The sequence below is a fragment of the Phodopus roborovskii genome, unplaced genomic scaffold, assembly GCF_943737965.1.
Source record: "Phodopus roborovskii unplaced genomic scaffold, PHOROB, whole genome shotgun sequence".
Classification (NCBI taxonomy): Eukaryota; Metazoa; Chordata; class Mammalia; order Rodentia; family Cricetidae; genus Phodopus; species Phodopus roborovskii.
The window spans coordinates 48,392,889-48,417,907 of record NW_026126480.1 but is presented as its reverse complement, the minus strand read 5'-3'; the positions used below and the strand labels follow the sequence as shown (position 1 = coordinate 48,417,907).

Below are 25,019 nucleotides of genomic sequence, written 5' to 3'. Positions count from 1 at the left end.
TTTGGCCACCTACTTGACTTTATTTATTTTTTTTGAGACAGGGTCTCTCTATGTCAGCTGTTCTTAACTTGTGGGTTACAACCCCCTTGGGGGTCAAACTACCCTTTCACAGGGGTCATCTAAGACCATCTGTATGTCAAATATTTATATTATGATTCATTACAGCAACAAAATTATAGTTATGAAGTAGCAACAAAAAATAATTTTAGGCCAGGTATTGGTAGCACATGCCTTTAATACTAGCACTCGGGAGGAAGAGGCAGATGGATCTCTGTGAGTTCGAGTCCAGCCTGGTCTACAGAGCTATTCCCAGGACAGGCTCTAAAGCAATACAGAGAAACCCTGTCTTGAAAAACCAAAATAATAATAATAATAATAATAATAATAATAATAATAATAATAATAATAATTTTATGGTTGGGGTCACCCCAACATGAAGAATTGTATTAAAGTTTGTAGCATTGGGAAGGTTGAGAACCAGTGTGCTATGCAGTCCTAGCTGTCCTGGAACTCGATCTGTAGACCAGGCTAGCTTTGAACTCATAGGAGTATTGGGATCAAAAGTGTGTGCCTACTTGCCTTTTAAACATCTAGATGGAAAGTACAAAAAAGCTGGCAATATTATATAAAAATTTACCAGTCGCTGACTAGATGTCTCATCATGAACTTGTTCAGGTAGAGTACCTGTTATTCCTAATTACCTGAATAGACATTCCTTCAGATGAACATCTTTAGCCAAAGCTTTTAGGTCTTATAAAGTGCTCCAACAACTGTTAAACTGCAAGGAATTACCAAATGTACTCACCTGTGTGGATACAATCCAATTTTTCAACAAGCATTCAAAATAAAAGGCAAGAGAGCCTTGGGAGACAGCAAACCAATGGACAACTTAACATTTCTTTTCCTAAAGGACACCAAGGGCTGGAGAAAGAGCTCAAGAGTTAAGAGTGCTTCTCGTGCAGCCAGGAGGCCACAGCTTAGATTCTGGCACCCATTAAACAGGCTGGGCATTTCCTACAAGTGTCTGTAACCTCAGCACTGTGGGGAGAGGGTTGAGGCAGGAAGATTGCTGTGGCTTTCTGGCTTCCAACCTAGCTGAGATACAAGCTCCACAGTCAAGAGAAACCCTCTTTCAGAGGAACAGGCAGAATGATGGAGGAAGATGCCCATTGCCATCTTTTGGCACCTGTGCACACATGCATACACACATATGGACATATATTCACACAGATATACCGTTAAACCTAATGTGTTATGTGCCAAGACTAAAGAGACAGACAACATTTATTGGTTCTCAAGAGTTTAATAATTCAATGCACAATCAGGTCACTGATTGATCGCTGCTGCAGGACAAGGACTCCTGGAGCCTTGTTTCTCCTGGCAGCCCTACGCAGGGGCAGAATCAGAGTTATAAACATAAAAATCATAAACATTTGTTGCCAAGGTACAGTTACAATTTCACCAATCAGGATGTAGAGATTGGAGCTTCCTTGAATGTTTCACCAGGATACAATGCTAGCCTTCCAGTCAACCAATCAGATTCATTGGTTCCTTCTGTTGTTGGAAACAGCCTTTATGTTTCTAAAGAACTAAAGATACATAATAACTATTTCTATGGTGTAGGGAGGAGGTTGGTCAGCCATTGGAAAGTTCTCAGGCCCCCTAGGCTTGGGAACCTGAGCTTTATTCCGCCCTGCAGGTAAAATGGAGTCTGAAGTCAAAATGGAAGTCCTCAGGCCAAGGCACTTTTGCCTGCTCCCTTCAATACACAAATATAAACAAATAGAATAAAAACAGTCTTCAAAAAAATAAATAAAAAAGAACATTAAGGGCCAACTTTAAATAAGTAAATCTATAAACTTCTATAAACTCAAGATTTTATGGGGCTGGAGAGATGGTTCAGCAGTTAAGAGCATTGGCTACTCCTCCAGAGGACCTGGGTTCAATTCCTAGCATCTACATGGAAGCTCACAATTGTCTGTAACTCCAGTTCCAGGGCTTCTGACAGCCTCACACAGACACGGTAAAAGTAAAAATTAATTAAAAAAAAAGATTTTAGACACTGTTACCTATGCTTTTCCAGGAAAATCCTTTGATTGTCATAGCAATCTTTTCAGGATGCTATATTCTGGGGCCAGAGAGATGGCTCAGTGGGTAAGAGCATTTGCTGCATAATTGTGAAGACATGAGTTCAGATCTTCAGCACCTATGTAAAAAGCTAGATACGGGAGGGGTCAGAGACATGGCATATATGAGACCTCACAGCCCTTTTCCACAGTGACACACTTCCTCCACCAAGACCACACCTACTCTAACAAGGCCACAACTCCCACACCCACACACATCCATGCATGCACATACACACACATGCCTTATTATTTCCAAACTGTTTTTTTTTTTTTTTTAGCTCTGAGTAAATATAAATGCAGTCTATTCATTCAATAATCTCCATTATTGCTGAACTTCTCCATCACAGCTGACTCTGTCATACTCATCCTGAGGCTTGACCTACCTTTATGGAGTCTTCAGTCATGTCCCTTAAGTCCTCTTGCTAAGTCCCTGTCAATCCATTACAAAACCCACTGGTTCTAGTGGCCACCCTCACTGGGTATATGGAGGCATCCCCACTGAAACAGAAAGTGTCTCTGAAGTAACAACCCCCTTTTTCCTAGAATACACTTTTCCTCCTTTTGGCTCTCATGTTCTCTACAGTCAACAGTGTGGCTTTCATTTCTAGTATCACTCAATGAGTGCGTGAACATCTTAAAATTAAGCTCTATCTTCATGCTACCTAAAATCCTGAATCTTCTAGAAAACCTGGGAGGACTAACAAACTGTTTGAAATAAAATCTGATGGTTCACTTCCAAAAGTGCCTCAAGCCATTTTAGGCCCAGCTACCAAAGAAGGGAAAACACTAGCCAATGCTTGCTAGTCTAGCTATTCTCTCCCAATACATCCAGACTCTACTGAGCTAACCCATACACACCATCTAGTTTAGAATAGACAGCTACCAACAGTGAGGCTTCCCTACAAGGTCACACATCTGATAAGTGATAAACAGCCCAGGGGCTGGAGAGATGGCTCAGGGATTAAGAACTCTTGCTGCTCTTAAAGAGGACCAGCTTTAATTCCCAGCATCCACATGGCAGCTCAGAAGCATCTGTAACTGGTTCCAGGAAATCTGGTGCCTTCCTCTGGCCTCTGTGAGCACATGTGATGCATAGACTCAGGCAAAACACTCATACACAGAAAATAAAAATCAACAAATCTTTAAAATAAAATAAAATAAACAGGCTAGCTGGGCATGACATGCATGACTTTAAATCCAGCGCTGAGAAGGCAGAAGTATCTTGTGCCCCACACTAGGTGCCAAGTGAGGGAGGGTTATAGAGTCCAAGTAAAAGAATAATAAATATTTATTTGGGGAGCATTCACACAATGAAGGTAGATAGCAGTATCTGTCTTTCGTCCCTGGAAGCACAGGATACTGGGATGCAGGATGCTCAGACTACCACCCAAGAGAGAGCGAGAGAGAACCAGGCCCATCCTCTTCCTTATAAGGGATCACATTCCTACACTGAAGCCACACTCTAAGGCTGGTACCTCAAATTTATTGGTGGAACAAGATGCCCACTACAGGTTAGCCTTGAACTCAACAGAGATCCTCCTGCCTTTACCTCCTAAATGCTGGGATTAAAGATGTGTGCCATCACCTCCCAGCAGAAGCCATTGTGCTGTATTGTTAAAAATAAGTTTCCATAGGCTGGGTGTGGTGGCACATGCCTTTAATCCCAGCACTTGCAAGGCAGAGGCAGGCAGAGCTCCTCGAGGCCAGCCTGGTCTATAGAGTGTGTTCCAGGACAACCTCCAAAGCATTACAGAGAAACCCTGTCTCAAAATACAAAACAAAAAAAGGTTTCTGTTTACAGTAAGAGCTGAGTTGCTATTTTTAAGTTTGCTCCCTGGAACCTGACCTTCCCTAACCCATGATCTTGAATTGTTTTTTAGAATACCCTGACCCTTCCTGACACCCCCCCCCCACATCATGTGGCCACTACAAGATGTTTTGAGATTTTTCTGCATTTCCTTGTTGCCCCATTGTCTCTCTTCTATAAACCAGTTTTGCAACTACTTGTGCTTTTATTCCTTAAAAGGGACCCAATAAAATCTAATGGGAATGAGAGCATTTGTTTGGAGAATGGCCCTTGGGAGGCAGAGGCAGGAGTAGCAAGCGTTGTGAGTATGATACCAGCCTTGGTGATGTCATCAGCAATATGAAAAGGTATTTGCCACTAAGCCTGATGACCTGACTTCTCTACTCACAGCCAACATGGTAGAAGGAGAAGAAGAAGAGGAGGAGGAGGAAGAAGAATCCAATAAATGGGTTGGGGGCTTCTCTCTTTAATGTGATTTAGGAGGCAGTCACTGGCCAGTCATTGGGTACACCCCCAAAAAAATGAAGCTTGCCAATCCCATGGTGGTGGTGCATGCCTTTAATCCCAGCACAGAGATGTTGAGAAAAGTCTCTCAAAACTCAGAGTAAACATTAAAATACTAGAGTATCTTAAAATAGAGTACAGACCTGCTCGGACAACTCCAGGGTTGCTTTTCTACCAAGGTTTAAACTCTTAGTTCCTAAAATCTCTTTCTTGCCACTTTAATTATGCTATCTTTGCCCTCGGCTTAATTTACATCCTGTGATTGGTTTCTTTGTAAACCAAACTTCTCCTGATATTGGGAGGAATCAGGGTGTGCTTTGAAAGTACCCCCTGGGCTGATTGAAAAGCCTTACTCTGATGTCTGTTGGGTTTCCAGAGGAGTATATTGTGAACATGGGAGAGTAGGGTAGGATGGTAAGCAGTCTTGAACATTAGCCGAGCTGCCTGTTCAACCTGTTCAACCAAGAAAACTGACAGAATATTCTGGGTTTTTGTTTTGTTTTGTTTTTATTTGTTTTTTGGGTTTTTCAAGACAGGATTTCTGGGTGTAGTCCTGGCTGTCCTGGATGGAACTTATTCTGTAGACCCTTTGGCTTTGAACTCTGCCTCCCAAAGAGTTCTGGGATTAAAGGTATGTACCACTACAGCCCGACTTCTGGTTTTGTTTTTAAAATGGGTCTTGCAGTGTATAATAGTTGCCTATGTTGGAGTCAAGGTGATGACTATTAGGACCAGCATCTGGGCACTTTCATCAGTGGGTCAGCTCTAGATAGCTGGAAGGACACAGGTCACTGGAAAGCACAGTCCGATTCCATGCAGATTTTAGGTCACTCCTGCCCCCAGCTGGATAGCCCTAGTCAGGACAAGTTTTGTACCTGGAAGTAGCTCAGATTCTGTGACCAGAGACTCACTGCTGCATACTTGGACAGCTTGTGTCCTGCCACCACAAAACTGCTACCACCTGTGAGCCACACAGCCTCAGGCTGGGGAAGTGTGCCATCTTATAGGTCTGACCTAGCATTGCAAGTTAAGCTTATTGTTTTACACATGGGTGTATTGCAGAGGATCCTTGGTGTTGTGCTCTGGCAGAGGCAGTAGGATTAAAAGCTGGGTAAAGTTTAACACTTAGCTCTGAAGTTTGATGAGAGCCTGGTACTTGTTGATTCTGTTTTCTGAGAGCTAGTGGAAGGCCCCCAAGTTGAGAGTTTAGGGTGCAGAACAGAGTTATAACTCTTGGTTTTGTTCAATATCTAGAGAGGCTTGCCTTGTAAAATGTGAAACCAGGATGGCTTGACCTATCTGACTGTCAATATCCAGGTTTACATCTATTATTATCTTCTATAACTTATCATAGTTATGGGGTTTTAAATCCCTTCTATTTGATTGCCTCGCTGATAGAGGTATTATCTCTAATAAAAAGGTAGTTATATATAGTTCTGGTGGGTCTTTCTCCCATCTTTCCTATAAGTGTCCTGATATGTCCTACAGAGTTCTCCATCAGACCCAGCAATGGAAGCTAGCCTGGCTATAACAGAATTCTGAGTGTGAGCCTCACCAGCTCAGGGCTGTTCTAAGATCCAGATGTAGAACTTTCCCTAAAGCTTAGAATGTTATGGGTACTTTCCTAGCTTAGCTCAAATGCGACATGGAGACTTTTGAACTCCTTAATGAAGGTGGGAGAGATCCTGGCTAAATTAGGCCAATTTGGATTGCATTTGGGAAAGATCAGTGTTTTAGTTACTGTCCTATTGCTGTGAAGAGATATCATGAACACGACAACTTTCTTTTTTAATGATTTATTTACTTTTATTTTATGTGCATGGTATTTTGCCTGCATTCATGTCTGTGTGATGGTGTTTGATCCCCTGGCGGTAGAGTTACAAGCAGTTATAAGCTGCCCTGTGGTTGCTGGGAACCAAACCTAGGTCTTCTGGAAGAACAGCCCGTGCTCTTAACTGCTGAGCCATCTCTCCAGCCCTGACCACAGCAACTCTTATAAAGGAAAACATTTAATTGGGCTTACTTACAGTTTCAGAGGGTTAGTTTGTGATCATCATAGCAGGAAGAAGACAGACATGTCACTGAAGCTATAGCTGAGAGCTTTATATCCTAATCCACAGGCAGAGAAGACAGACAGACAGAGAGAGAGAGAGAGAGAGAGAGAGAGAGAGAGAGAGAGAGAGTACAGTGGGCGTTTGAAACCTCAAAACTGATCCCCAGTGATATACCTTCTCCAACAAGGTATATATATATATATATATATATATATATATATATATATATATATATATATCACTGTTTCCAAACAGTTCCACTAGCTGGGGACCAAGCATCCAAATGTATGAGCCTATGGGGGCCGTTTTCATTCAAAACACCACAGTCAGAGACATGAAAAAGGACATGCACCAGGCTCATTGGGAACCAGAGCTGAGCCTTAGAAGCTACCATCTCTGACTTTTCCCCTAGAAATATTTTCATCAAACACAACACACACACACACACACACACACACACACACACACACACACACACGAACAAAAAACTCAAAGACACCTCATCACATTCTCTTCCCCTTCTAGTTGCTGGGAATCACTCTCCTACTTCTCTTCCTAAGTACTGTTTCCAAGGCTCACACCCATGTGTGTGAGCATGTATCTTAGCATGTATCAAGGCTTTCTCTTCTTTTTGTGGCCTAATGACTATTTTCTGGATTTGAAAATTTGTTTCATTTGTCAGTTGACATTTAGTTTGTTCCTATCTGTTGCCTGTCATTACTAATGCTGCTGTAGATGTGGGATATAAATACAGGCTACACACAGATATGTTTTCACTCTAACATAGAAGTGGGATCCTGGGTTGTATCTGAGATCTGTCCACTTCCTGCGAATCCCACATTATAGTTCTGGTTTCTTTGCTTTTAAAATACAATGGCTTTTCCCTAGCATACCTAATGGATACGAGCAAGTGCTATTGGGGCTTTGATATGCATTTTCTTTTCTATTTTGGGGTGTGTGTGTGAGACTGGGTTTCTCTGTAGCTCTGGCTGTCCTGGAACTTGTTCTGTAGACCAGGCTGGCCTCCAACTCACAGAGATTTACCTGCCTCTGCCTTGATCTGCACTTTCTTGATACCAAGAATGTGGAGCCTGTTGGTCATTGTGCATCTTTTAGAAGAAAACTTAATTCCCCTTTTTGTTCATTTTATTTTACTTACCATTTATTTATTTATTTATTTATTTATTTATTTATTTATTTATTTATTTGAGGCAAGATTTCATGTAGCCCAGGCTGGTTTCAAACTTACTATTTAGTTGAGGATGATCTTGAATGGATTCTCTTGCTCACATCTTTCTCCAGATGTGCCCTGCTCCAGTTTTTGAGGCTCTGATGGTGAGGGTTGCACATCCAGAAGTGAACAGGGGCTCTGGAGTTAGGTTTATTGATCCCTCCTTTTATCCATCCTGCCCTGCAGGATGGAACTTGGGAAACAAATGAGAAGTTACTGAACAGGTTAAAGTGACAAATGATTTGTTGTGTCCTTCACCGCAAAGGAACTTGGCTTGTTCTGGCCATCACTAAGCCCCTCGTTGCTCCTTCTGGGACAGACATGGAGTTCCCTGTGTGGCCGTTCTTCTACAGACTTCACTTTAGCAATGGCTGTTTCACAACAGGGAGGGAAACATCTGCCTTCCATAAGCTTCCAGCCTGCAGCCAAGTGACTGGAATTTTCCTCTTCAGCTAGCCAGGAGCAGCCAGGCCCTGGGCTGGAAGGCTCCTCCCACCTCCACTGACCGCCAAAGAAAAGAGTTGCAGCTCTCTCCAGCCTCTGCAACATTCTATCTCCGGGGCGCCGGGAGGCATGGATTTCATTAGCGGTCCTCACAGCGAGGCCGGATTTAGGGTTGTTCAAGGGGTGTGAGAGTGGAGGGCTGTTTGGGTTTGGTTTGGGTGTGGCTCTGAACAGACTCAGTGAGGTGTTGCAGCTATTATCCTGGGTTGGGGAGACTTGCAGATCTGGGAAAAGTTCCAGTACTACTCCTACTCTAAGCAGGAGGTGGAGACCTTGGGACCAGTTTTGGCCCTGGGACAACTCTTGACCCCCGGAAGTTTGACTGTCTCTGTAACCTTAGCCACCCAGCCCCGAAGTAATTTGATCCTCAAGGTTTTAGTGCCGCCCCCTTCAGAACCCAGCCAATTCTCTACAGTAAGGCCTTCTAGAGACAATCCCACCAACAGGAAAAGGAAACTGCCAGAGAAAGGGCGGGCCTACAGAGCCAGGGTAGCAGCAGCCATCCTCCAGAAGGGGTGATTGTTCAAGTCAGTACCATGAGCCATAATCCCCAAGCCTTTTACACCAACAATGCCGGACTTCCCCCGAGTTATGAGACAATCAAAGAGGAGTACGGGGTGACTGAGCTGGGGGACCCTCACAACTCAGCTGTTGTGAGAACCACCGTGATCAACATGCCCAGAGAGGTTGCTGTGCCTGACCATGTGGTCTGGTCCCTGTTCAACGCACTCTTCATGAACTTCTGCTGCCTGGGTTTCATCGCCTATGCCTACTCTGTGAAGGTGAGTGAGGTGGAGCTGGGAGTGTAAGGTGTGTGGGAGCCTGAAGCTCATGTACCCGGGGGTGTCTTTTGTGTAAGAGAGTAAGTTCGTGTGCACCCTTCCTCTGTGTGTGTGTGTCTGTCTGTCTGTCTTGGAGACTTTCCAATAGTCTGCCGGGATGAGGCTGCCTGGAAATTCTGGGGCCAGACTTTCCCCACCCCATTCCTGGAATGTCCCTTCACAATATAGATGGGGGCCCTAAGCTGTGTGGAAAGTGCCATGTGTGGCCAGTTCTGGGGCCTCCTGTATAGTTTGAGAAAGTGTGTGTGTGTGTGTGTGTGTGTGTGTGTGTGTGTGTGTGTAGAGGTGAGAGTCCCTGGCCTAAGGGAGGGAGGCTGCAGTGGGCAGGGAGGACATGGGGGAATTGAATCAGAGCACCTAACTCAGCTGGCCAGCTCTATGGCCCCTTACTATTTGTTCTCCTTCAGTCCAGGGACAGGAAGATGGTGGGTGATGTGGTTGGAGCCCAGGCCTACGCCTCCACTGCCAAGTGCCTGAACATCAGCTCCCTGATCTTCAGCATCCTCATGGTCATTATCTGCATCATCATTGTCTCCACCACCTCAGTGGCAGTCTTTAAAGCCTTTTCACAAAGAATGCCACATTCTGGGTTCTAGTCTTGCCCTCTGCTTCACCGTCCAAAGCCGCCCACCCCAGGCTGAGGCCTTGACCCTTTGTTTACCCTACACATATGCAAATGCTACACACACACACACACACACACATATATATATATATATATATATATATATATATATATATCCACAGTGGAGTCAATAAAGTGTGCATGGTGACACCTCTGGCTGTGACTCTGTTCTGTGGTTCCGTACTGAGCTCACGTGCACCCTTCCTGTCTGAGCTGAGCAGAGTGTCCTTAACTTGGTAGGCTTCTGGTCTCCTGCTGTGGGCAGCAGCTGACTAGTACCCTGTGTGGGATTTTGGCTATTTCAGGCAAAGGGATTCTGAGTACCATTCAAGCCTGACACTGTGCCTCAAGGTGCCCAGGAAGGTGCAGAACCCTGAGCAGAGGAGGCTCTGGGTGAAAGACACCCAGAGTCCCTTACCTGAAGGGAAAAGAAACCTCTAGCCAAGATAAGTTGTGGCCTCATTCCATGGTGGTCTCCCAGATATGACTTCAGACTCCTTGAGTGATCTGCACACAACTAGTGGTGTGCTGCCGTGGACTTTGGTAGCCTTCACTCTTTCCTTGTCCCACACAGCCAGCACTCGGTATATACAAGGACCTGGAGTGGGTGGGGATTCAATGCCCCTAGTGGTCTTTGAGAGGACCAAATGACTGTAAGTTCTGCCGGGGTCTCAGCTCCTGTATTTCTGCTTCACCTGGAGATGATGCTGTCTGCCATTTTGCTCTCCTAACGTGTTACACTCTATTCCAGGAGTTCCTTCCAAAGGGTACCTCTTGCTGTTCACCAAAGCCTGCCCCTTGGGAATCAGGCTGGACTTTCAGTGCCTATGGGACTTGGTCCTATCCAATAGCTCTTTGCTTTCCTAATCGCCAGGATACCTTGAATGTATCCCAGAATCCCAGGAGTAACATAGTGAGCTCTAGGGTTGAAGTGCTATTGGGAGGGCACTTGGGTGGCTTCAGCAAGGAAAGGCCTGGCTCTTTTACAGGAAGTGTGGTTTTTAATAGGAAGTAAAGAGCAGCTTGGAAGGGGGCAGCTGTGGCCTGCAAGTCCGGGAAGTTCTCTTAATATTTTAGAGATCTCAGCATGGCTTTGACACAGAAGAGTTTCACAAGTCAGTGGGAAGGAGGTGGAATTTATAAAGAGCATGCTCAAGAGTGGGTGTGTGGGCTCCTCAGGAGTCACTGCTAAGTGTTTTAATGGTGATTGTGGGATTTTGGAAGCTTTTGGAATTTCAATGGTTTAACAGGTTCCTAAGGGAACCCCCTCCTCTAGTCCCCATTTAATCACTGAGTCTATACAGTGACTCTGGGGTATTTTGGATGCGACCACAAGCTGACAAGGTAAAACCAGGAGCAACTAGGCTTGTACACAGAGTTTTTGGTGAGATTCCCTAGAAAATGGCAGGTTTACAGTTAGAAAAGGAGAAGCTGGGGGATCATGATACACTCCTTTAATCCCAGCACTCTGGAGGCTGAGGCGGATCTCTGTGAGTTCAAGGCCAACCTAGTCTACAAGAGCGAGTTTCAGGATAGCCAAGGTTACAGAGAGAAACCCTGCTTTGAAAAACTAAAACTAAAAATACAGTTGGAAAAAGAGAAAGGTCTTTAGAAAATGTTAATTGTGTTGGAATTCTTGACTCAAAGCTGGTGACAGTCTTCCAGGGTGAGGGACACATTTCCTTCCCATGGATACATGCAGAGAGGGGCCATGGGAATTGGGTGGTGGTTCAACAGGAAGGCTTAGGACAGGCCATGAGCCTAGGCTGAAGGTTACTGTCCACAGAAAAGAGTCAGAGAGAACCTGAGAACCATGTGGGAAGAGAACTCCCCTGCTCAGGGCATGGCCATCAGGGAAAACAACTCATACCCTATACCCTGGGTCCCAAAGGGCCCAGGACAGTTCCTCCACCATGAGGGAGAGCAACAGCTCAGGTTCAGGGACTTGGTCCTGAGATCTCAGGTCTGTCCTATCTGATATTTGGCTTCTGCAGTGGACCCAAAGCCTAGGACTTTGCCCTGCCAACCTGTTACTGGATGTCTATACAACCAGCTCCATAGAAGAGTGGAAGATGGAACTAGAGGTGAACGGGCTAGTGGATGGGCAAGGACCAGGACTTCATCAACTGTTCCTAAAGGTCCCATCCATCTCTCAGGGCCAGCACTGTTCTCATTCTACAAGTCAGACAGGGTCATCCAGAGTCTAGTGATTTTAGATATAGTGGGCTTTTTTTGTTGTTGTCGTTTTTTGTTTTTTGTTTTTGTTTTTTATTGAGACAGGGTTTCTCTGTGTAGCTTTGGAATCTGTGCTGGAACTCACCTTGTAGACCAGGCTGGCATCAAACTCACAGAGATCTGCCTGCCTCTGCCTCCCGAATGCTGGAATCAAAGGCATGTGCCATCAGCACCTGGTTAAATAGTGTCTTAAATAAGCCCCAGTGCTCCAGGAATTCTCACTGTGGTCTATCTGCCCAGAGCAGGAGGCCAGAAACCTGAATCCTGAGGATGGACCCTCCTCCACTCAGACAGGGATGATAAGGATGGGTCCTGCTCCCCTTAGATGTTGAGGGTGAGGGTGTGCTCTGCCCGGAACCAGTCTGGGGATAACAGAAGAGGTATCATAGCACACTCACAGCCAGGTGCATTTTACGAAGCTCCTCTGGACAGATGTGTTGAGTGTAACATCTGTGATGCAGTCTGGGTCTAGGCCTCAGGGTGTGCAGCAGCTATGGGTCATATGGTGCTGGTGCTGGTGAGTGAAGACTGGGGAGCTCACAATGAGAGCTGAGACTTCAGTGTTTCTAGGTTCTTGGCACTGTTGGAACTCAGAGAGCAGGCCCAGTAGCATACTCAAACGTGGTAGCTTCACCACTGGGATTTTGGATAGCTCCCTTTTTTGTTTTGTTTTGTTTTATTTTATTTTGTTTCCCAGACAAGAGTTTCTTTATGTATCCCTGGCTGTCCTGGAACTTGCTCTATAGACCAGGCTGGTCTCGAACTCACAGTGATCCACCTGCCTCTGCCTCCCAAGTGCTGGGGTTTAAGGAGTGCACTCCCATTTCCTGCTTTGGATGAAATTAATTATGGCACTTTTTAATTTTTCTTTTTGCTTAAGGTAGAGGCTCTGGCTGGCCTAGAACTATGTTGATCAGGCTGTCCAGGAAGAAAGGAGGGAAACGCCTGGGATGTCAGGATTTTTTCTCCAACAGAATCCCCTCCCTCCAGATTGTACAATTCTGGTGACACGAAGATGTTTCCATATAGAAAGAAAGGATAGGTAGTGGTCATCTGGTCAACGTCCTGTTGTTTTCATCAGCCCTACCCTGCCACCACAGTCTGTCTCTTATTTTCCCTGCACCTTATCTAGCTAACCTCATAGGGAGAACAGGCAGGACCAGAAAGCAGAATCTATCTTCTGTAAAGATGTCTGCGGGCTTGATTCCTAGCAGCCATATAGGGTGGTTCACAACTACCTGCAACTCCAGCTCCAGAATCCCACACTACTGACCTCCATGGGCACCTGCACTCATACACACCCCATACACTTAATTAAAAATAATAAAAATATGTATTTAAAAAGAGGTCTCTCAGACAAAGAGAACTTGCAGAAACAAGGGTGGAAGTAACCCTGACGAAGACAGTGGTTACAGGACGGTGAAGACCAGGGTACTGTACTTGGCTGTGGAGGTATAGGCCTGGGACCAGTAATATCACCCATTATCTTCCCCTCCCCAGACTGGAGAAGACCAAATGACGAGGGGCCTTGGAGAAAGACATCTGAGAACCAGATGCTTGGACTAGGTCCCTGTCATCTCTCTTGCCCCCTGCAGTCCCCCTGCTTCAGGTCAGGGACCCCCCTTCCCTTTTCACATAGGCAGACTATCCTGGAGCCCCCAACCCTGCTCGCTTGGGGAATGTCTAGTGATCCTAGTGGCATGGACAGGAGTGACCAAGGCTTTTGGACTGAGCAGCTGAGGAAGGCTAGGCAGCGGAGGAGGATCTAGCTCTTGCTAATGATCTGGGCTGGGAAGACCCTGAGGTCTTCTTTATAAAGGAGGCTCTTGGCATGTGAGCCCGCAGACTTCCTGCTGGACACACACAAGCATCTGAGCCCTCACGGAAACTATTCCATTCGGATTCTAGGACTGGGAAGGGCAGCATTATGGGGTCAAGGAACTGAAGAGGCTCAACCTGCCCAGGAGCTGGAGGGAATGCCTATTGCAGGGAGTGGGGCGGTGCTTCCTACAGTTTGTGGTGGGAAGGGGGTGGTCTCTTTCATTATTCCTTTCTGCCTGCTATTTTCTTCTTAGCATTCATCTCTAGCAAGTATGTGTTTACGTTCCTATTTGTGCATGTCAGCAGAGGGTGACATGATTACAACCTGGATTCTGGGTTCTGAGTTCTGGAGATGGGAGGGCTATGGTATATGTAGCTCTGGTCCTGAGGAGGTAATTCTGGTTGCTCGCTGAAACTGAGGCAGCCTCATGTCCACTTAGCTTCATCGTCCATCAGGCAACTGTTTGCAGCCAGTGACCTAGAGTAGCCTTCTGTGGATAGCCCTGACTGTGGGGGGGCCTCTGGTGGGTGGTCTGCAGCCACTGCCCATGTGGCGCAGTGGCTTTTGATGGGGTCTTTTGAGAGGGGTGGGGGATGCTGGGGTACAAGGGCGGGCCACACTGCTTGGCAGGCTGAGGCTGTAATTTGTGTTATATATAGCGGGTGGGGCTGGCCAACCAGGGAGGGTAGTGTGGGGCTATAAGCAGGCCTGGAAGTGCTCAGAGAGCACGAGTCTCATCTAGCAAGACACGGCGCTGGAACCCATGGACACTTCATATCCCCGTGAGGACCCTCGGGCTCTATCATCCCGCAAGGCTAATGATGCTGCCCACACAGCAGTCTCCGTGGGAACACCGGGTCCTACACCACGAGACCATCTGCTGTGGTCAGTCTTCAGCACGCTCTACCTGAACCTGTGCTGCCTTGGTTTCCTGGCGCTGGTCCACTCTGTCAAGGTTAGCTTCAAGGCTTGTGGGAAGGGATAGGGAGGGGGGAATGAATGTGGGATGCGAGGTGATGTGGGTTGGGTAGGGATTTGAAAGAAAAATAAATGAAGGGGTGTCTGCTAGCATAGCCACTACTCCTAATCAAGTTTGGGGACCATGAGAGCCTATCCATTAAGGGGTGTATGCACTGTTCACAGGCCTGGCTACATAGTGCCTCCCAAAGGGTAAACACCTTAAAGGTTGTTCATAGAGGGAGTCCCACTATAGCTCCGAGTTCCTGGTTTTCCAGAGGACTCCTCTCCCATAGAAGGCTCTCAAGGATGCTGCTGATTCAGAATGACCACTGATTCTTTATCTGCAGCCTTTATGCTGGGGCCATCTCCCTGCCGTGTTAGGAGACTGTAGGCCCAGGCCAGGGGAATGTCTCCTCCAGCCATACCTCTCCATCAAGATTTGGAGTTCAGCCTGTGCCCTACAGTTGCTCTGGGTGATCTCTGGTCCTTTGGGGGGTGGGGTAGGGGACCAGAACAAGTAACATTTTGGTTCTGGTGCCACTCTGCAGGCCCGAGACCAGAAGATAGCTGGGGACCTGGAGGCTGCGAGGCAGTATGGCTCTAAAGCTAAGTGCTACAACATCCTGGCTGCAATGTGGACACTGGTGCCCCCCTTGCTGCTCCTCGGGCTGGTGGTGACTGGAGCCTTGCACCTGTCCCGACTGGCCAAAGACTCTGCGGCTTTCTTCACCACCAAGTTTGATGATGAGGACTATAACTAAGAGTTCCTAGCTTGTCCTGAACCAAGGATAACAATGCCAGATTACTGATCCCAGGTACCCAACACCAGCTCCTGGGAGTCATAGACTACCACAGCACCTTGATCCCTACCCAACCATGATCCAGAGACCATCCTCTTGTCCACCATGTGTATTCAACGCTGACTCACTCAGACCCCTTAGACTTGACTTCTAACCTTTCCCCCACCTCCCACTTACACTCCATTCACAATTAAATGTGGAAGATTCCAGAAATGTGAGGGTTCCTTCTTCTTGGTGGTAGTTGTGTAGGGAGCCCCGGCACCAAATCCTCTGGCTAACCCCCAGTTATCTGATTCCATCTGCTTGGCTGCCCTTGACTACTGCTTTTGCTTAGCTATAGGGCAGCCTGTGGCTTTTGGGGTGGAGGAGTCTAAGTATTTTAGGATGAAGTTCGGGAACTCAGGCCTTTGATCCCTACTGCCCTGTGGTTTGATGGGCTGTGTCCCAGAACATGTGAGGGTGTGCCCTGACTCCCCATACGGCACAATAGTCTTCTTCCCTCCCGGGTCAGTAAAGTCTGTGGGGAAGGTAGGCAGGGTTCATTTCCTATAAGGGGCTGGATACTGAACTCCATCTGCACACACAATATCCTCACATTATTTCTCCTCTCTATGTGTCACATGTCCCTGGCTTCCATTCTACATTCAGGAGATACACATGAGCTACAATGAGCCCCTCCAGCCCTACCCAGATTCTTACTGTGGCCAGCTTAAGACAGAGCAGGCTAACTGCATAGGTCTGAACCAAAAGTAGGCTCAGGGGTTGAGCACCCCACCCAAGTTCCTTTCTTCCCCAGGAGACCCTTTTCTCTGTCTTTCTAATCTGGAGGTCTCTGCTTAGCTGCCCTACTCAGAGGCCTGAGGCTGTTCCCTATGGTGTTACATACCTGTAGCCAAAAGCTGGCCCTGAGGAGTTCCAGGCTACTGACGTTGTCAAGCCAACCCCTGGAGATAGGGGCATATGCTGACCCATGTTTGGGAATGGAGATGCAGCTAGCACTGGATACTAGTCCTATATTGTGGACAAGGGACAAGGACAGTATATGGCTGTGCTTCTACAAAGATGGATACAATTTACTGATCATGAGCCCCTGGCCTAGTTCAAAAGAAAAAGATTAACTCTGGCTGGCTACAGGGACTTATCTGCTCCTGGGTAAATGTCTCCAAACATTGGCTATTTTGCCAGCCTCCATATATAATTTGGGGGCAGGATTGCCTGGTTTGTGCCCTGGTGATGAGGACAGAGGGTGTGGTCAAGCTAGCGAGGCAACAGCAGCAGTTACCCTGCTCCTGGCTTCTTAGATTGGATCATCTGTGCCAGTTCACATGTTCTATCACCCCATGGCCCTAGAAGCTTACCATACTACATGCACAGCAGTGACCACATATACACAGGTAGTATGCACACCCAGGTACTGGGCTACATCTATTCTTTGGGTGCAGTGTTACCAACCAACCTGCCGATAACCATGCCTACTCTCGGCTTGATGCAACGGATGAACATCCATGTCTGTCAGATCAGTTCCTGGCGCACCATAAAGAAGGTGGAGGAAGACACAAGGGCCCCACCTTGCTCCTGAACTTTGAAACCACATCACCATTCAGCCCCAGGTGCAAAGGGACATGAATCCATCACACATCCAGACTTTAGGAGCCTTTTTTTGCCAGCACTGACTTTAATTAGCCTGGTTGACTTGGTACATGGGCACAGGTTTTACCAGGATCCTGGTCCTGTGCTATGCACCTTGTTCTAGGGAAACACTGATAAAGTATGTCAGGAACTGAGGGTCAGCAGTGACGCCTGGGCCGCTTCTTGGCACAGATGGCCAGGGATATGGCCATGGAACCCTACCCATTTGACTCCAGTTTTTCTGGTCGCCAGCCAGGAACTTCGTGGTCTTGCTCTGATGTTCATCTTCCTTGTCCTCTGGTGATAGCACTGCCTTCCTTCTCACGTGGTTAAGGACTCTCACCCTAGCCCACTATGCTAGACACCATCTGACGTCAACAGGAGTCAAAGAACAGGAAGTTCAAAGCCACAAACTTGACCAGCTCTTCCTGGTCACAACTGCACACCACAGGAAGCTATTTGGGGTAGCTAAGTCCCTGACTCTATGACCCACCTGCTAGCCACCTTCTCAGCAGAGATGCTGGCCATTCACCACCCAGCTCTTTGAACAGAGCAACCCAGAGACCAGAGGAAGGAGGAAGGGGAAGGTGCAGAAGGAATGCTCAGTAGCCTTAATGGCTTAGAGCAGGATCCAGATTGAGAGACTGTGGGGGTGGGGAATGCAGCTGAGAGCTCAAAAATGTCCTAGAGGAACTGAAAGGAGCTACAATGTAAAAACTCGGCTCAGGAAACACTGAGGTGTTGGAATTTCTCAGAAGCTAGGGGGATGACTTTTGTATCCGGCCAGCTGAGTGGGGAAAGGAGACCTTATGCCCTGCAAGAGATAGGGTTAATCCTTTAGGGCATGCACCAAGACTCCTGGGTCACATGCCCAAAGGCTCTTCCTTACCTGGTGGCAGAGGAAGCCGGGCCAGCGATGGCCACAACTCAGCTTCTAGCAGGGGCGCCAATGGCTCTGCATGGGCTGTGACCTCAAGTATCACAGAGTCCTTGGAAAAGGTGAAGTTGAACTTGTTTCCCAGGTAGGAGATGCCAGAGACAGATACCTTGGACACCAGGTCTGGACACAGCGGGTCAAAAGTCATACCTGCCTCAGTGATCCTGTCCGGAAGAGATGTGTAAAGAGGGTTGGGACAAGTGGGAATTCCCTGCTGGTCACTGCACTCACCTGAATCCTGTGCACCCGAAGAGTGCTGTCTGCAGAAAGCCCCCCATGCCTGTCAGGAAGTTCACGGCGCCAGACCCATCCGCATTCTCTGTCCATACCTGCAGGCCACAAGGTGGCTGTGACATGAGGCTACCAGTCTAAGCAGGATGCTTACCACAGTGGGAGAAGAGAGAGGCAGTGGGTGGTTGGTGGGAGCCAGGCTGACCTTGAAGGGCTCAGTGACATTGATGAAACTCCTGCTCAGGAGGACCTGGGCTCTCGAGGGGTCCTTCAGCTCCATCCATCCCACAGCAAACATACTCTGAGGTCAAAATTCAGATATGAAGTAGTTAGACCTCACAATGTGGGAAGGAATGTGAGGACAGCAGGGTAAGACAACCCACCAGGCTCCTCACCCAGGTCATAGCAGGGCCCTGGGGGGATGTCACAGCCTCATAAATCTCCAAATTTTTCCTTCGGATGTCAGGTGACAGGGGAAAGGGGACTGGGTATCCCAGGAGCACAACATCCGCCTGCTTCACTTCTTCTCCTGGTTTGGGGGAGGGGGCAGCAGGATAGGGATGGGTTCTTGGTCAAAGGGATGTGGGTGTGCCAGGGTGAGTGGAGGGGGGGGAGGTGACCAACCAAGCAGAAGGGCCTCTGAAGGACTCAGTACTACTCACCACGCACGTAGCCATCAAACTCAGGGTGGAAGTTCTGCTCGGAGTCAAACGGCACCTTGATCCTATCAGCCACCTCCAGCCACTGCTTGGGGATAGGCAGACCCAGGTCCTTGGCCAATGCAGCAGCAAAGCGCAGGCTGGGGAGGGACAAGCTATGGTTGCACAGCTTCTGACTGGGCCCTGTCTGCTGTGCTGGGTTGGGGAAGGGGATGTCTTGTGTCTGACCTGTTCTGCACCAGGACGTTGGTGTACACAGAATTGTTGACTCCTGAGTGGTACTCATCAGGGGGCATGACTCCTGGTCACATACATGGGGCCACCATGACAGTTAGTGTAGGGGCTCAGGACACACCTTTCCATGGTAATGGTCTGTGCTGAGCTGGCTACTGTGCTCCCTAGTCCTCACCTTTCAGGTGGTACATCTTCTCCTGAGGGTTCCATTCTACACGGCTGCACCAAAACTCAGCCACAGCACTGACCACATCCCAGCCGCCAGCCTCTCGGAAGAGCTGCAGGTCCTGGAGAGTGAGAGCAGGCCTAAGGACCAGGGGTACAAGAGGGCCACTGTGCACGGCCAGTGCCTACCTTTCAGACACCCAGAAAGCAATGCCTGCCTCCCAAAGTCCTTCTTCACACCACTTCCTAGGGTCGCGGTGTGGAGTGTGGCCTCAAGAGGTGCATGGGCACACGTGGGATATAAAGGTGCCTCACCTGACTACAATGGTAGTACAACTGGAAGGCCAACACCACGGCTCCATTCACATGGACTTCCTGGGTCCCGTAAATGTCTTCAGGGCAGACCTCCAGGCCAGTGCTTGCACTCTCCCAAGCAAACTTGGCTCCCTGTGAAGAAAGAGGACAGAATGGTCAGGTCTGGATCTGGAGGGATGGCTTCATCCTACCAGGAGTGCAATCCTTTGTGGAGGAAAGAGGAGGGATGGGGGTCTGGTGGCCGCTGAATGGCACTGAGAAGACCCTGGGGAAAAGGCCCTATAGGATCATCCCAGGCCCCATTACCCGGTAGCCTAGGTTCTGGGCATTCTTCAGGGCCCCTCCCAGCGTACGGATTCGGTATTCCAGGATGGCCCTGGCAGCCTCTGGGTGGAACATCAGAATATTTGGGAACATCCAGAGATCCTGAGAGGATGAACCACTTTTGGTTTAAACAGAAGTCCATACCTTTGCCTTCCCTTACGGCCCACATTCCACCTTGTCTCCCTGGCCCCTCTCCCTCCCTCTCTCCCTGGCCCCTCTTCCTCCCTCTCTCTTCCTTTGGCAGTCCCTCTGCCTCTGAGTTCCTCATCTCATGCTCACCCAGACCCACCTGGCCTGCCTGCCCACTCTAATGCTTTCTCTCCAGCCCAGACAACCCAGGGTTCTGGTCCTCAGACCAGGCAGTGTCAGGAGATGCTAATGGCTATAGTTTGCCTCAGCATTCAGGCCTCTAGAAAGAGTTTGCTCTAGGCTCTCTGGCTGCTTGATTTCAGCTTCCTTTGACTTCATCTGCCAAATGGCACAGACTTCACAAGGTGTCAGATGGGGTCATGGCCTTGAGCCTCCTCCCTCAATACTTCCTCAGCCAGTGAGCCTTGACCTCTCCAGCCCTTGATTCCCATCACCCAGCTACTCCTGGCAGATCTTTGCAGACTGTATCTCCACCTGTGTCATTCCTCTAAAACGTCCTTCCTGATGGCTCACTCAGTCCTTTGGTAATCTCCAGGCTTATCTCCAGCTCACTCCCAGGCTCTGGCTGTCTGGGCTGTTCTCCACCTCAGTGAGGCTTCTGTGCCTTCAAATGTCACACACCCTCAGCCTTTGGGACTTCTGTTGCTCTAACCTGGATCACTCTTTTCTACCAAACTCGTATATATCTTCTGAGGAACCACCTCTTCCAGGAAGCCCTCCTGTCTATGGCCCCCATGTATCTATCTATGGCCTTGATCTCAGGTGGTGCAAAGGCAATGCCCACAATGTTTACATGCAGCTCTCCCTGTGTAACCAGTGCAGGGTGTACCTGATCCCAGAAGATATGGCCCCAGTAACACTCCTCCTGACTCCCATTAGAGAGGCCTCCTGGGCTAAGCCCATGGCTGATGGATCCTTTGGTGCCGGGCTGGGGAAGCTCACTGAGCAGGTAGTAGAGAGAACCACGAAGGGCCTGGCGCAGGGCCAGGGGCCCAGTCACATCCAGGCCACAGCCTGCCCAGAGCTGGGCCCAGGTGTCTGCATGAACTCTATACAGATGGCCCTGGGTCTGCAGCTGCAGGGCCTCAGCAAAGCAGCCTTGGGCCTCAGCCTGGCTGCCGCCAACCACTGTCAGAAAGTTCCAGGTCCTGTCTTGCTCATCTTCCCCAAGAGTCAAGGCTGGGGGCACTGGTATCCACAACATGTGTACTTCCTGCTGTGGCTCTCCTGGCTGCTCAGGGGTGAGTGTGTGGCCATGTAGGTACCTGCAAGAACATAACTGAGTCACAGGAAAAGACTCCCTCTCAGCTACCTATATTTACCCAGTGTACTCCTTACCGGGCTCCCTGGAAGTCAGGCCCTATATGCAGGTCCAGGTCTGGGCTTTCTGGGGAGAAGGATGACTGTAACAGCACTGTGATGGGCTTGTTCCCTGTAGTCAAGCGTGCAATGGACACGCTGAAGGCCAGGACATGGGGTAACACACGGTGAGCATAGATGCATTGGGAAGCCTGGAAGTCGGGGCCTTCCAGGGTGTGCAGGAAGGAACCTAGTGAGGGTTGGGAGCCTCAGTTACCCTGGGGAAGGTCAGATGGTCTCAAAGCTGTGAACTCCCAACACCACAGAGCACCATGGCCTTCCTGGACTGGGAGTGTGGTTCCTCAGCCTCAAGTCGCCTTTCCCCACTGTGTAGTGGGCCCACCCAGATGAAAGCAAAGCAAGACAAACCACAGAGGCCTCATCTTGGGAGGCAGTTTTTTTTTTTTTTTCTTTCTTTCTTAAATTAAAGGGCATTTGTTTACTTATTTTTGAGATGCATCTTGTTATGTACCTGAGGCTGTCCTCCAATTCTCCACCTTCCTGCCCCAACCTCCCCGGTGCTGAGATTATAGGCCTCAGTCAGACTGGCTTTTGTGATTCCTTTCCCTTGTGAGACTTCATGGACAAGTGAGGAGGTTCCTGTCACCCAAAGCAACAGCTTGACCAGGACTGGTGTCGGCTAACCTGTGTTAGTGTCCAGGGCAAAGGTCTCAGTCAGCGGTTCTGTTCCTACAGGGGCCTCCAGCTGGACATTGAGGGGGCTGGGCAGAATTGCCCGGTGAGTGTGCCCTCCAGCTCCGTTGTACACACCGTTTACATGTATGGTGTCATGATACACACGTGTGCCCAGGTATGAGTTGGTTACCGTGGCCCAGAGCCTGGGGTCACTGGGCAGACAGTGAGTACTGAATACGGTCGGGTCATCTTCAGATTTGTCCATGGAAAGCTGTCTCAGTCCCGGTGGCCTGAAGAAGGCAAGTTGACTGACATTAAACCCTCAAGTCTCTAGGAAACCGGACGATGCCTATAGACAGTGAGAGGAGTGAGGGGGCTAGCTTCGGGTAGCAGTACTTATAAAGCCTCCACACCCTTAACTCAAGAGGACCGCCAGGAACTCTACTGAAACTGTAAACCAGCTCCCACACGCAACAGGTCTGCCTCTCGAGAGGTCCTGACCCATCTTCCCCAGGGAGGAAGAACTGAAAGTAGAAACAGGGAGTTCCACGCTGGCCCTAACCTCCCAGGGAGCCTGAGGCCAGACAGTGGAGGCAGAAGAACCTGGAGCTGTGGTGAGGGTTAGTGAGGGAAGGGATCAGGGTGCGAGAAGAGGAACCGGATGTGGTGGAGGACGGTGATGGGAGTGGTGGTGGGTGGTTGGGGGCAGGAATTGGGGAGGAGCCAACTCGGTTGGGGAATGGAAAGAGGAAGCCAGTGCGTGGGCGAGGGGAGGGGTCGTAGAGGACAGACTGGAAGACAAGGGAGTGAAGGGACGAAAGAGAATTTCGAGTATTTGGTGGAAGAGGGTGAGGGCCGGTTGGGGAGAGGGAAAGGGACAGGGATGGGGACGGGCAGTTTTTGCGACTCACCGCAGCCCAGCTCCAGACTGTGCAGCCCCGCTATAAGCCGACTTTGTTGGCTCGGTGCGAGTTGCCCCTGGCGGGAGGAAGAAGAAGCGGCCCCGCCGCGTGGCAGGTGGGCGGGACTGATTCTAGGCGGAACCCGGGGAAATGTCATGGTCTCTGGGGCGAGTGGTCCGTGCCAAATCGTACTGGAATTGGGATTAGTTGAGCTTTGGCTCTACGATGGTTGTAAGGTCGGTTAAGCCTGAGATCTCTCTCTACAATGACGTTTAGTTACTAGAAAGGACACTAGCCAGTCGTCTTGAACAGTTCTTCACTTTGTTGGGGACCCCACTCCATTGATCTCCATCTGCCTTCCTGGCTGGACCTGGGCCTGTCTCTTCGTCTCTATCAGTTCCCCGATCTGCCTCAGACTCCGTATTTGTGCACCAGGCCAGTCAGCCTGAGCTTCACCTGCTCCAGGACCTGGTTCTGTTGTCCAGCTGCCCAGGTCAAAATCAAAACCGTGTTCACTCCGACTCCATGCCATCAACAGCCCACTGCCACCAATGGCCAGTGTCATGCCCAGGCCTCCTGGGTCCACTTAGAGACCCCTGCTGCTGTTTCCAGGGCCCACCTGGGGCAGTAGCAGGGTTACTGTTAGGTCACACCCCAGTTTACACCAGAGGTTTGCAGCTGGCCACCTCACCTGACCTCAACCTAAAGACTCTCTGCCTGCCTTGGTTTTTCAACCCATCTCCCACCCTGTCCTATGGTACAGGCACCACATGCTAGGCTACAAGACATTCCTCTTCCCCATGTCTGGCATTTAGACAAAAGCCACCATTCTCTCAGGGACTTGAGAAGATAGTTCCCACCTGCTAAAGGAATCATTCTCTTTATCCCTGGCAAAAGGGACATATGACTCCTCCATTAAACCTATGCCCTTGATGCCTATTAGCAATCCAAGGTCTATGCCAACCTCTGGGCTCCCCTAGTCACTACCCTCCAAGTACCAGTACAGAGACATCCTGGCTGACATACCCCATCCCATAGTCCCATACCCTAAACCTCTCCAGCCCCTGAGTTTCATTTCCCTTCCCCCAGCTTCTCTTTCTTATATAACTCAGACATTTTAGCTATGGGCTTTCTTGGTCCCTTGGTTGTCATGTGCTTTGTCCCTCTATTCTGCTGGGCCAGTTCAGTGTGGACCCTTCCAGATGCTTCTGGCTGAACTCTCTCTCTCATATCTATAATAAAACTTTCTTCTCAGCCAACCTAGGAGCTGTCATGTCCTCATTTTTCATTTATCATCTAGGCTTCTTTAGCATTTCTGGTACTTTCCAAGCTACTCCCTTCTCCTACATATTCACTCTTTCTCCCCCTTTTAAGTACCTCTTTGGAAATCTCAGAGCCTTTATGAGTCAGAAATCCTTGGTTTAATCTCTTCAGCCCTTGCTGCACTTTGCTGTGCTCCACAATCTATAGCAGCAACTGTCAGTGGTTGTAGTATTGAGACTGGTAGGCCCTGTTCCACTCAGATAAAGTGAGGCCCGTAATTCTACTGCAGAAAACAACTTCAGGGGGCTGGGGAGATGGCTCAGAGATTAAGAGCACTGATTGCTTTTCCAGAGGTCTTGAGTTCAAGCCCCAGCAACCCACATGGTGGCACAACCATCTATAATGAGATCTGGTGCCCTCTTCTGGCCCGAAGACCCACATGCAGGCAGAATACTGTATACATAACAAATAATTGGGGCAGGCTAATTGGTAGTCAGAGGCAGGCGGATCTCTGTGAGTTCCAGGCCAGCCTGGTCCACAGAGTGAGTTCTAGGACAGGCTCCAAAAGAGGAAACCCTGTCTGGAAGAAAAAAACAATAACAATAACAACACTTGAGGACAAGTCATTATGGAAGCACATTTGAGTAGAGCCAGTATGAGGTCAGAAAGAGGAAGTGACCTCCTGTGGCCTAGAGACAGGAA

General features: G+C 48.8%; 3 protein-coding genes across 3 annotated transcripts; 2 read left to right on the top strand and 1 right to left on the bottom strand.

The window, feature by feature from the left end:
* Positions 1-8,661: 8,661 nt before the first annotated feature.
* LOC127228518 (interferon-induced transmembrane protein 2) lies at positions 8,662-9,846 on the top strand. The gene is made up of 2 exons (XM_051193318.1): positions 8,662-9,011; positions 9,479-9,846. Exons 1-2 carry the CDS (start codon positions 8,766-8,768, stop codon positions 9,665-9,667), a joined length of 435 nt encoding a protein of 144 aa, XP_051049275.1. The 5' UTR covers positions 8,662-8,765; the 3' UTR covers positions 9,668-9,846.
* A 4,621-nt stretch (positions 9,847-14,467) lies between these two features.
* On the top strand, positions 14,468-15,625 carry Ifitm5 (interferon induced transmembrane protein 5). The gene is made up of 2 exons (XM_051192080.1): positions 14,468-14,708; positions 15,262-15,625. Exons 1-2 carry the CDS (start codon positions 14,517-14,519, stop codon positions 15,472-15,474), a joined length of 405 nt encoding a protein of 134 aa, XP_051048037.1. The 5' UTR covers positions 14,468-14,516; the 3' UTR covers positions 15,475-15,625.
* A 1,525-nt stretch (positions 15,626-17,150) lies between these two features.
* Positions 17,151-23,226, bottom strand: Pgghg (protein-glucosylgalactosylhydroxylysine glucosidase). The gene is given in 15 exon segments (XM_051193317.1): positions 17,151-17,956; positions 18,032-18,243; positions 18,311-18,408; positions 18,516-18,611; positions 18,706-18,839; positions 18,973-19,109; positions 19,198-19,270; positions 19,379-19,490; positions 19,684-19,815; positions 19,990-20,109; positions 20,987-21,422; positions 21,496-21,706; positions 22,162-22,442; positions 23,064-23,088; positions 23,091-23,226. Coding segments are annotated over 15 exon segments (2,244 nt in total). The 5' UTR covers positions 23,212-23,226; the 3' UTR covers positions 17,151-17,900.
* Positions 23,227-25,019: the final 1,793 nt, after the last annotated feature.

Bases quoted from the DNA above. Each gene is read 5' to 3' on its own strand.
- LOC127228518 (XM_051193318.1), top strand. From the start codon at position 8,766: ATGAGCCATAATCCCCAAGCCTTTTACACCAACAATGCCGGACTTCCC. The intron at 9,012-9,478 runs GTGAGTGAGGTG...GTTCTCCTTCAG, and splicing joins CCTATGCCTACTCTGTGAAG to TCCAGGGACAGGAAGATGGT.
- Ifitm5 (XM_051192080.1), top strand. From the start codon at position 14,517: ATGGACACTTCATATCCCCGTGAGGACCCTCGGGCTCTATCATCCCGC. The intron at 14,709-15,261 runs GTTAGCTTCAAG...GCCACTCTGCAG, and splicing joins CGCTGGTCCACTCTGTCAAG to GCCCGAGACCAGAAGATAGC.